The 12,293-nt window shown below is 48.5% G+C and overlaps 1 protein-coding gene across 5 annotated transcripts in view; it reads left to right on the top strand.

The window, feature by feature from the left end:
- Positions 1–11,991, top strand: part of FAM193A (family with sequence similarity 193 member A) — a 974,920-nt gene extending 962,929 nt beyond the window's left edge. For 4 of the 5 annotated variants that reach the window (XM_069632106.1, XM_069632108.1, XM_069632107.1 and 1 more), the window contains one exon: positions 11,147–11,377. In XM_069632106.1, the coding sequence (XP_069488207.1) occupies positions 11,147–11,240 (94 nt within the window). In that variant the 3' untranslated portion in view covers positions 11,241–11,377. Of the gene's footprint in view, positions 1–11,146 lie in introns of all 5 variants that reach the window. The other variant, XM_069632109.1, reaches the window with a different exon arrangement.
- Positions 11,992–12,293: the final 302 nt, after the last annotated feature.

The following is a 12,293-nucleotide window of genomic DNA, read 5'->3' as shown; positions in this document are numbered from 1 at the left end:
TGTACAATAACCCAATCCATCTAAGAAACCCTTCACCAATGCCAAAATGAGCAAGGACCCTCAGCAGCCACCCCCAATTCACCGAATCGAATGCCTTAACGGCGTCCAGGGACACTATCGCGCCTTCCCCCTGTTTCTGATTTGTCCTATCTATCACATGATGTAATCTACGGAGGTTCCACGACGTGTTCCTCCCTGGGACGTAACCAGTCTGGTCAGAGTGTATTAAGGCGGGGATTACCTGCTTCAGGCGGTTGGCCAGGACAGTCGTGAGTATCTTGGCCTCCTGATTGATGAGGGAGATCGGCCTGTACGAGGCGCATTTCGTGGGCGGTTTACCTGGTTTGAGGATCGGTACAATTATTGATTCCGACATGCTAGTCGGCAAACGTCCACTTTCATACGCATCTTGGAATGTCTCTAATAGTTTCGGGGTGATGGTACACTTGTATGTTTTATAAAACTCTCCCGGGAGTCCATCTGGGCCTGGGGATTTGCCAGTGGGGAGCTCAGCGGTTACGCTCTCTATCTCCTCCTCCGTGAGTGGGGCATCAAGCATTTGCGCCTGCTCTTCTGCTAGCTTTGGCAGCCTTATCTCTGCCAGCGCCTCTGTGATGTCCTCTGGGTCAATTTCTGGGTTAGGGGCGTACAGTTGCTCATAAAAGCGGGCGAATGATTGATATGCTGCTGGTCCTTGACCTCTCTCCCCGTTTCGTCTTCTATGACTATTATGGGGTCTCTTTTGGTCTCTTGCTTGGTGAGCCATGCCAGGAGCCTACCCGGCTTATCCCCTTCTGCGTGCAATCGTTGTAGGTATCTCGCATAGTTCAACTTTCCTAGTTTCTCCTACAGTTCTATACATCTCATCCTCAACTCCATCAGTTCCCTAGGCTCTTCCCCCACCGCCTCTGCTCTGCGCTTCTCTGTTTCTATCTGCCTCTCCAGTTTGTTGAGTTCTTCCAAGGCTGCGCCTTTCAGTCCCCCCATCCTGCCAATAGCCGCCCCCCGTGTCACCACTTTGAATGCGTCCCAGAGTGTAGCGTTGCTTCCCACACTTCCCTCATTATTTTCGAAGTAGTCTTCGATCACCTCTCGAAGGTGTTCCTCAAAATCACCCTCTCCCAACGCCTCTGCCCAGAGCCGCCATGTTGGTATCGGGGCTCTCTGGTGTGAATGTGCCCATGTTGCTAGCACCGGTGCGTGGTCTGAAAGTGTTCGGGCTTTAATGTCAATCGTTGTGAATTCCTGCAGTGTCTCAATACCCGTGAATATATAGTCTATTCGTGTAAATATTCCATGGGGTGCGCTGTAGTGTGTGTACCCTCTTTTCCCTCCATGTACCTGTCTCCAGACGTCCTCCAGCTCCAGACGGTCGAGGGCCCTGTGCAGTTCCCTAGCAGGGGGTGCTGGTTTCTTGTGCTTGTCGTCCGACCTGTCCAGGAGCGGGTCCAGGGTGCAGTTGAAGTCTCCCGCCCAAACAAACGTGGCATCTCTGTATTGGGCTAGCTTGGGTGCCAGCTTCCTGAAGAATTCGGTTGCGTCGTGGTTTGGGGCATAGGTGTTAACTAGACACACCTCCTTGTTCTCCAACATGCCGTGTACCAGCACCAGCCTGCCCTCTGAATCAGTCTCTTGTTTTATAAGCTGGAACGGGACCCCCGGAGCGATCCATATTAACACTCCTCGCGCATAGGTTGAATATGTTGCACTATATACTTGTCCTCCCCATTTCTGGTCAACCTTAGTCTGTTTTTCTGGTGTCAGATGTGTTTCCTGAAGCATGCTATCTTCACCTTCATCTTGTTCAGCCAGGCATAGACTCGCAGCCTCTTAACATATGCGTTTAGCCCTCTCACATTCCACGATTACCAGCTCATCTGGACCCATATGTGATTATTCGGTCCGGCTCCATAGTCCCATAGCCTCTTGCTTGTCCACTGCCTCCTGCGCCTGCACCTGGTGTTTCTGAAATTCTCTTTTCATATTTTATCCCACCGATCTTGCTGCGAATGCCTTTCATATGCCATTTAAACAAGTCCATAACTCGAACTAGAACTGTAACTAAAAAACTAACACCCAGCCACCCTCCTCCTGCTCGGGCCTCGCCGCTTCTCTTGTCTTGCTCCTTTGAGTGGGGCAGACTCGCCGCAGCGTGATGCCTTGGAACTGACATCCGAACTAGCTTACGCTTCTTCTCGGGGGTAGGTTGCTCTCAGTTTGACGCGACTGGGCAGGGTTGGTTGCTCCTTCGCATTCGTCCTGACTCGTGCATTTCTCAGGTGCTTGGCGTCATTGGTTCTTACAGCCCGAGGGGCTCTTCACCGGGGCCGATTTGCCTCGTTGTTGCCATTTCTCCGCTCCAGTTGGGGGATCCCCTGCGCGTCCATCCACGCGTGGGCCTCTTCTGTGGACTCAAAGAAGGATGTCTTGACCTTATGCAGCACCTTCAGCTTAGCTGGAAACAGGAGCATATATCGAATATCCGCTCTTCTGAGGCGTTCTTTTGTAGGCCCAAACTGCGCTCTTTGTTTTTGGACCGTGGCTGTATAGTCCGGATATATGGTGACCCTTGAGGATCCCCTGATGATCTCTCCCCCCCCCCCTGGAGAATGCTAGTATCTTTTCTCTATCCTTAAAGTTCATGATCTTGGCGATCATCGCCCTCGGGGGGGCACCGGGCTGGGGCCTCCTAGTTAGGGCTCTGTGCACCCTTTCCACCACGAAATTTTGGGACAGTGTTCCAGCTCCGACCTCCTGGAGGAGCATGTTCTCGACATATTCTGTGGGGTCGTTTCCTTCCTCCCCCTCCGGAACCCCTATTATGCGAACGTTGTTCCTCCTTGCCCTGCCTTCCGCATCTTCAGCTCTTCGCTCTAGGATCTTGACTCTCTGCATCACTTCCGACATTTGGGTTCGTGCGACGGTAGCGTCCGTGGTGTTTTGTTGCACCTGCTGCTCCGTTGCCGTTACTCTGTCTGTCAGATTCCTTGCGTCCTGGCAAAGGAGGCCAACATCCACCATGACCGTAGCTAGTTTGTTCTAGGGATGCCTTCAGGGCTCCTATAGCGGCGTCCACTTTGTTTTCCAAGGATGTCTTTAGAGAGGCGATCGCCTCGAGGATGTGGCCATCCTTCCCATGGTCTGGCTGGTGAGGGGTGCTCATCCCCGCCATTGCTGCGCCCGGTGGGTTCTGCTGGAGCTACAATTCGTTTCTGCCTTCCTTGTCCCTGGGGGGGTTTATATGTCTTATTGTTCCGGCATGTCCGTGTCTCCCAGGGTATGTTGGGCGCCTCTCAGCCTCCCCTCCTCCCGTGATCTTCTTTGGGGCCGCACCGCCCGCCGATTTTGTAAAATGTCTCCCGTCGAAGGGACGGAGCGGAGAGCACTCCAGCTCCGCCTCGCCTGCTCCGTCTGTGGCGGGGATGCCCTGCCCCGTGTGCGAGGTCACGGTGGTACTGGGGGCAGGAGCGGAGCGGGGTGGGCCCCCGTCTCGGCTCACCTTCTCCTGTGCGAGCCGGCAGCGCTTCGCTTCGGGCGCCCTTATTTTCGTCCCGGAGGCAGAGCGGGCCCTCGTCCCCGGCTCCCCGTCTGCTGTGTTGGCCGGCGGCACTTCGCCTCGGTCGTCTCTCCTCTCCTTCAGGGTGACCGGGTCTCTGCCGTGGCTTCTGTGGAGGTCTTCCTGGCCCTAGATTCGCTTTCGCGCCTCCTGTTCTGCGTCCTGCTGGGGCGCGGCTTCGCTTCAAATCTCCACGCTGGAGAGATCTCCCCCAACCGGCCGCCATCTTGTTTCTCGTGAGCCGCTCCTTCTTCGGGCCGTTCCCCCTCGATCCCCGGTCCGGTTCTGTTCCAGGATCAGGACAAGTGGTCCACAGGTGTTCCAACGCCTTTCAGTCGAATTTGGGCTGATTTTGGTCCGTTTATACGGATCTTAGACAGGATCGCAGCGGAGCTCCCCAGTAACGCGTCTTACCGCATGGCCGCTTAGCCACGCCCCCCGAGGTGACCGCTATCCTTATGAGATATATAGAGGTCCCCATCATATGGGGGGTGGTGGGACATGAATCTGATACTCGATAACGTCCTAGATAGAACGACTACTCGCAGGGCCACAACTCGAGCGGCCAAACTACTCCTTACACACATGGACTCCCTGAATCTACATGATGTATGGAGAACACTCCATCCCCATGAAAGGGACTATACTTTCTACTCAAAGGTACATGCCAGTTCTTCAAGAATAATTTGTTCCTCTTGTCTGGTAACCGTGTGGGCAGGGTTTTGGAGGTTAGGATCCTTGCACGCACGCTATCTGACCACTCCCCCGTGCTCCTGCAGATCCAACTCGGTAATACAAAGTTGCCGCGGCCCGCCTGGTACTTTAAATCTGACGCCCTATCTGAAATTGTCTTTAAAGCTGAGATCCTAGCGGACATAACCACATTCTTTCAAAATAACAAAGTGTCTGACACACCTGAAGGGACCAGATGGGAGGCATTTAAAGTTTACATCAGAGGGATGTGTATTTCTAGGGAAGCTGGGGTCCTTAAAGCTATAAGGCAAGCCCTAAACAACTCCGAAACCAATCTTAAAACCCTAGAATACCTCTCCACACCGACCCCAGAAACCCTATCAAAGATCAGATTAGAACTGGAACAATTGAGTCGCATGCCTTAAGTGAGGTGCGATATTATGCTCGCATCGTAGCTGCCCGAAAATATGGGGAGGTAGACAGACCGGGTAGAACCCTGGCCAAGCTGGTACGGGCGGAGGGCGGCAAGACCCGAATTGATAGCATTATTGACGAAAAGGGGTTAAGGCACTGAGCAGACCAATCCGTTCTAGAGACATTTGCCAGCTTCTATGCCAATCTTTATGGTCCCCAGCCTGAACACGCAGCCCATGACTTGGAAGACCTGCTGGAAAGCATTCCTATGACCCTTATCTCCCAGGACACCAGGGAACGCCTTGACACTCCGTTCACCTTAGATGAGATAGTCCAGGTTATTTCAGACCTTCCCAAGAACAAGGCCCCATGCCCAGACAGGCTCACTTCTGAGTTCTATCAGGAGCACATGGCCATACTAGCACCTGCTTTACACGGGGTCTGGGCCAAATCACTCCGTTTAAACACCCCCCCCGCCCCCTTCTTAAGAGAAGCCTTAATAACAATCCTCCCCAAACCTGGGAAACTCCCAGACGAGTGCGGGTCCTACAGGCCCCTATCCCTCATCAACAAAGACATGAAAATCTTTGCCAAGATAATCGCTAACAGGTTTCTCCCATTCATGCCCCATCTGGTCCACGCTGACCAAAGTGGATTTGTTCCCGGTCGCTCTACGGCACTTAACATCCGTTGCCTATTCAACGTGCTGTCCAGAATTGATCCGAATGCTGATGCAGTGGCGGTAACACTAGACGCACAAAAAGTTTTTGATATGGTCTCATGGCAATATCTATGGGCCGTGCTGGAGAAAATGGGAGTTGGGCCAAATATGATTTCCTATATAAAACTACTATACACGGGACCGCTGGCCAGGGTGCTAGTAAACTCTATTCCCTCCTCTCCTTTCGCGCTACACGGAGGTACTCGCCAGGGATGCCCATTCTCCCCCATCCTTTTTGCACTCGCCATTGAACCCATGGCTGACCACGTAAGAGAGCGTCACATCAATAAAGGCATTCATTTACAGGACACGCCGGAAATCATCTCACTGGACGCAGATGACGTACTCTTGTACGTCAGAAACCCCTCCACATACCTAGACCCGATCATCCAAGACATTACCAAAATAGGCACGTACTCCGGTTTCACCATCAACTATTCTAAATCAGAAATCTTCCCTCTTACAATAGCAACCCAACAACCGACATGCGAGTACCCCCTACGCTGGTCCCCTGTTGGTATCGGGTACCTCGGGGTGCAGGTGTCACTAGCCAAAGCTTCCTTACTAGCGGAAAACTACGAGGCTATGGCACAGCTCATCGAGTCCAAGATGTTCAAATGGCGCAATCTACCTCTATCCCTTGCGGGCAGACTCTCCCTAATAAAAATGATAGTGGTCCCCAAGCTCCTCTACATCTTTGCCAACGTACCAGTCTGGCCTGGGAGGCAACAATTTCTTTGGCATTCTGGATCGGTCCGCATGAAGTGGCAACATATGACCTTACCCTATGAAAAAGGGGGGCTCACAGCCCCAAACCTCTCATTGTACTGGAATGCGGCACAAGCCCAACACGCCACCCACTGGTACACGCACCCGACTCGGCCCCCACATGTAAAACTAGAGAAACTGGCAGGGGGTGGGACTAACATTATGACCTTATTACTGCACCGCACATTCCAAACAGACGCCCCGTCCGACCCGGTGGCCACCACGATCAGGGCTTGGAATAGTATCCTGCGCTCCAAGCCAGAGCAATACCCATACCATAAGTGACTTCCCATATGGCACTTTCCCGGATTTACCCCCCCGCCCTCCCACACACGACCAACACCTCTTGCGACACTGGGAAAATCTGGGTTATCGGGCCCTAACTGACCTATTCCCCGATGGTATGTTTGTCACCCCTCAAACATGGCGGCCGGAACACTCCAACTCTCTGATCGAGGTGCTACAATACTACAGGTTTAGAGCAGCGGTACGAGCTATATGGCCCTTGTACCCAGATGAACCCCCAGACTCACCTGAACTCCAATATATAGCAAACTCCATAGGCGGCAGGGGCATTATATCCTGTACAAAATGCAGCTGGGGAAAACAGAAGATACATCCCTCAAACCACGAGAAGCATGGGCTAGGGAGCTTGAAACGAAAATCACTGATGAAATGTGGAGCAAAGTGTGTGCACACACGCAAAGTCTCCCTTAATGCCAGATTCCGCTGCATACAATTCAAATTCCTCAACAGGCTCTATTACATGCCGTACAGAGTAGCGAAATTCACATGCACCCCGACTCACACATGCCCGAAATGCAAATCGGGCAAGGCAGATCATGTAAACATGTTCTGGTCCTGTGCTGCGCTAAATACGTTTTGGGTGGCTGTGACTGAGGCGCTCTCAGAAATAATTGGTTCCCCGGTAGACCTGGACCCACTAGCCCTGTTTGGTATCTGGGCTGGGGAAAATGTAAGGAAAATGTCAAACTTCTTAAATGTAAGTGCTATTGTCGTCAAAAGATGCATATTGCAATGCCATACTCCCCTCCCCCCCCTCGCGACGTGGCTGAAAGCCCTCACCTGGGTACAAATGTGTGAAGAAAACATCGGATCCCTACCCATGTCATCACGCCCCAAAAACGTGTGGTCAGAATTCTGCAGCTACCTGAACAATAGAGACGAAGTTGAGTGGAGGTCCACCACTCCCCCACCAGCCCAGCCCAACACACCATGAGAAGTCTTTCTTTTTTCGCCTCTCCATGCCGACAACCCTCCCCATCCTGAAATATCTGAAATAGTCATGATGTAATGCCTTTGAATGATGTTGTGTCGCTGGCTTGTCTCTGTCCAATCTGCTGTACCTGTCTTAACTTTCTGCCAATAAACGAAAGTAAAAAAAAAAAGAAAAGCATTTGTGTGGCATATCGGGGATACTCTTAAACAATTCTATTTGAATAGTTACCTGCATTTTTGTGTGAGGCAGCAAACCAGACAACTATCTGAAAGAATTATTGTTCAGTCTAGCAGGTCAACAGCAGCTATGGCAGATTTGAAAAGCTGTGTATGGCAGTTACATTGTCATCTGTGCTTACTTTTCAAAATGAATATTTTGAGGAAAAGTTGAGCGAAGGCACTATTTAGTCATCTCCTTGGCTGTATGCTCTTATTAGGTGCATTATCCACCTTCCATGTTTTCTAATTATTGCTGGTTTAACAAAGATAAGGAATCATAGATATCAAGACAGAATTGATATTTTTGGGGATTGTAGAGCCACTTTCTCAGGCCCCTCAACATTTTGCTTTTGTTCTCTATTCGCCTGATCACTGAACAATGTTTGGTGGTTATTGGGACTTCACCTTATGTCCTACTGAGATTGCAACCCTTTTGTCTTACTTGAGGGGTTTGGAATTGGGTCGCCCTTCAGGTGCCCAGTCTCAGGGCTGCCTCTCGGTCATCCCATTTTTGTCTAGGATGCTTTTATCACTCTATATTGGTTTTAATGAGTGTGTTGGTGGCAGCTGTATTTTAGCTCTGGCTTCACCAGGGGTGCTATCCATGTTACTGTTAGCCCAATATATCTTTTCAATAGTAATTGGGGAAACAATGTTTTTTTCCTCCAAGCTGCTCTCAGGCTTTTTGGATTGTAGGCCGTCCTTTGTTCTACGGCAGCATGAGGTAAGCTTGCTTTTGCTGTCCTATCATGCGGGCAGTTTGTGAACCCACGTGGCATCCTATGTAGTGGTTCTAACTGGTTTAGGCCAGCCTAAGACCCCAAGCACTCTCTCACTTATAGTAGGGTTGGTCTAGATGTCCAACATGAATGATTGACTACCTGGCTCCTTCCTCAATAGCCCTCCTTAGTGATCGGTGGGCAGGTTTTGGTCAGCTCCTAAGAACAAATGTACTTTAGGTTCCCCCTCCCAGTGCTTGCGCGCTTGCTGCTTTGTCCTGGATGGAACATTGAAGCTGGTCTGCCGTACTAATGTAGGGGATTTCCCAGTGATGTTGCCATTTTAAGCACTTGCTTGGCTAAGCATACAGTAGTTATGTTAAAGGATATTTATACTGCGCACTACCACCACCTGAGTGGTCCCCTGACGCTTTGGCGGATCTAAAAGGCAAGAGGGTACGGTACGTTAGTTGGTCTGAGCGGGGAAAAGCATAAGAGAGCTGTGATCTGTTGGCAGCTTCAGTTTGGTGTACACCGTTCGCTGTGCATAGGTGTAATTTTTCAGTTGGTAGTCGTGCTGTTGTGCAAGGCTGTGAGTGGTGTGTTTCGTTGTTGCGGTGTAATGAAGTGCGTGCAGTTTGTTGTGCTGTATACATATAGTTGTGTTTTGTTTATAGTTTGAGCGGTGTAAGCAGAGGGACTGAGTTTTTTAGTGGGTTGGTTGGTAGTGGTGCTCCATTGTACCGCCTCCGCTTTGGCCACCTGTGGTGTGTATCCCTGTCATTGTTGTGTATTGTGGTCTCCTGGAGGGGTGGGGGGTGGGTGATTCCTTCTATTTGGGCAGTGTTTTTGGTTGCCAGCAGGGGGTGTTCGGTGGTGATGCTCCCTGTGTTCAGACTAATGAACGTCTACACCGATTTGGCCCCTGGCATATCTTGATATGCATCCACCATCTCCTCCCTGTGCCCTTTCAGGGGCTCAGGGGGACCTTTTCCCAGGGCCCCTGAGCTCCCTGGGCCCTGTGGTTTATCGGTTTGATCGCCCCTTTCCCCCCTTTAACTATAATGGCCTTTGTCTGTGGTTCAACCTAGGACGCTCCTACCTCTCTACCTAGCCTCTGGTAGGGCACCCTGGTCTCCCTCACCACTCGCAAGTCTCTCCACCTCCTGCATGTCTGGTGGTCCGGCCTGGTTGTCCGCCTGGCCATTTGTGTGTTCGGTCTGAGGATTGTGTGTGTTGCTCATTCGTTTTCATCCGGTCCTGAGTTGAAGAGACAGGTTTTTTATCGGTGCAATATATTTCTATAGAAAATTGTGTGGACTATTTGAACCTATTTCAGTCTGCAACCCCATACTGAGAGTTAAGCCTTACCAATCTGTCCACCTTTAACCAGCATTAAGAGAGGCTTGATTTCCCTTTGTCTGGTGTGTTGGCCCTCCAGTAAGTTCAGTGGTTGTATAGCCCTAAACGGAGGGTTGTACAAAAACGGCCTTAATAGATATGTTTATCATTTAAACAAAGTTGTTTACCTTTGATGGACTCTTGGCTTCCTGTGTAGATTTAATCCCCTTTTATCTATGGTTATGGTCCTTTTTGTGTTGTGAAGTATCCTTGGAACTGAGCAAATGGGCTTGGCAGCACTATATTCAGCCTACATTGTTGTCACATCTTGTCCGAGATGTATGGTGCCTGCCATAAGCCTCTGTACATAGTGCTTCATGCTTCAGTGAACCATGTAGATCATGTTTGGATGTTCAATGATCATGAATTTGCAGAATAAATTGATTATTATTCATCATAACCAGCGTTCCATAAGATAAGTAACTTTCTTCTTGTTAATAGCAAAAAGGTAGTTGGGTGTTTTTGTTGAAAGTTTCGACACCCTTTACGAAAACTATTGTACACCAAGACAGCACAACTACTATTATACCATTCTGTTGAAGTAAGATCCCTATATAGGTTTCTTGAGATTGCTTTGTGCCACTAGTATGAAGCTTATCCCCCTGCACATCCAGCCCTTGCCATCTCCCTCCCATGGTCATCCTGACCCTGTCTGTGCTTTATGGCAGCATAATTGTTCATTTTGTAGCTACTTGGAAGGATTTTGAGAGCCTTTGTCTTTAGCGATAGGCAAAAGAAGGGTATGCGCCTAGAATGATTGGGCTCCAGGATACTCAAGATCGTTTCACTGCTTTCATTTCCTTAGTAGGTGCTTGTGGTTTGGATATTTGTTTTACATACTTATTACCTACTCTGCTTTCTGTAGTAACTCATTCTTAGGACATGATTTTCATCTCCCTAAATCCTCCTTTACCACCATCTCACTTTTCTCATATTTCAAACCACTGCAGTTACATCACAGAAGCAAAAAGGGTCTTATGCTCCCAAGCATGAATCTAGTCCACTGTTTTCTGAATGCTGATTTTAGTGTAAGGTGAAATCCTTGGTGATAAAGCTTCTGTTCTAATTAGCGAAGTTGGCAGCGTCCCTCTCGGGTCTTAAATTTGTGAATTCTTATGTATGTAATCTGAGGGCTGCTTGATGTCCTATATGTACTGCTTGCCTTTTTTAAAACGTGTGAAGATCTTGGGTGACAAATATTGCATTAATGTTCTCCTATTTGTGCTGAATCATGTGGCTATTGCATGGTGTATTTGATACGTTGTGGTGTATATTTATACACTTGAAAAGGTGTGGAAAGTAGAACATTTTATCGACATATGTTTACAATGGTCATACTTTTTAGTTCTTTTTTGTTTGAATAAATGCTTTATTCTTCTGTTCTATGCTAAGTAATTGTGTCTGTCATTTTTACAGGTTTTGCCAGGATTCTGCCAGACAAACTAGGCAGAGACTTTCTGTCAACTGGTCCAATTTTAGCTTGAAGAAAACCACGTTTGCTGCACATTGAAATTCAGCTTTTTGGGAAGGTTACCCAGCAGGAGCCATGAAATTTCAACTCCACTGACTTTCGTCCTGCCGTAATGAGAGCTTATCTGGCATTGAGCCAGTGCTGCCTTGCCTTGTCCCCAGTGCTGTGTGGATCTGCACTGAACCCCTCGGCCTAGCAATTCTTGCGGATTGGAACATTTCCACTTTCTACCTGAATTTTTTCGCCTGTGTGCTTGTAGTCAGTGAGTGAGACTTATTTGATGCTGTATGCTGTTGGAGTTGGAACACTAGCTCTTTCCAGTTCCTACTGAATGCCATACCTTCATATCCTTCAGACTGCTTTCTTGGCTTGGATGGAGGGCAAAAGTCACAAAGGCACCTGTCACTTCTGCAGTTCACGTATGATTGGTCATTGGGACTACAGACAAAGGAATGGACCTAGACAGTTGTGCTTTCTTCTCTGGAACTTTACAGCACATTTCTAAAAGAAAAAGCTCACGTGGGACAAGCATTTCTTCAGTTCTTTAACGATCTACTGTTTAAAAGTGTACAAGTTACGCTATTTGTGTTTGATTTATTTTCTGACTTGTAGCCGGCTTGTGTAAGAATACTTGCAGAATGAGAGTTTAAAAGAGAACAGTACTCGCACTATAAATCTGTTATAGAGTGTATAATTGTATTAACACTGAGGCCTAAATGGCTACTTTTTTAACATATTGTTAAGTAATATTAAAATCATGTCTTTCTTTTTGAAAGATGGAATACATAAATATGCTGAAAGGCTTGTGTTTTGCTTTTTCTAATGGCAAAAGAAAGGTATGTGTATAGTTTATGGTTTCAAATATTATGCCGCAGTTGTTTAATTTAAAATGTTCTTTTTACTTCGTAATTATAATGTAGCACACTTTTATTTACGTTTGGCTGATCAACCCATGTCACAAGCATAATGTGTTTTGCTTTTATTAATATTCCCCAGATCAAACTCTGCCCTTCATTAACTATCAGTCTGCCTCTGTTTTACCATGTTATCGACGTTTTGGATGTGGTGCTACAAATCTGTTCAACCCCATCC

The sequence above is a fragment of the Ambystoma mexicanum genome, chromosome 6q (assembly GCF_040938575.1).
Source record: "Ambystoma mexicanum isolate Mex_15411 chromosome 6q, UKY_AmexF1_1, whole genome shotgun sequence".
Taxonomy (NCBI): domain Eukaryota; kingdom Metazoa; phylum Chordata; class Amphibia; order Caudata; family Ambystomatidae; genus Ambystoma; species Ambystoma mexicanum.
The sequence above is the reverse complement of the archived record's forward strand: the minus strand, read 5'-3'. Positions and strand labels throughout refer to the sequence as shown.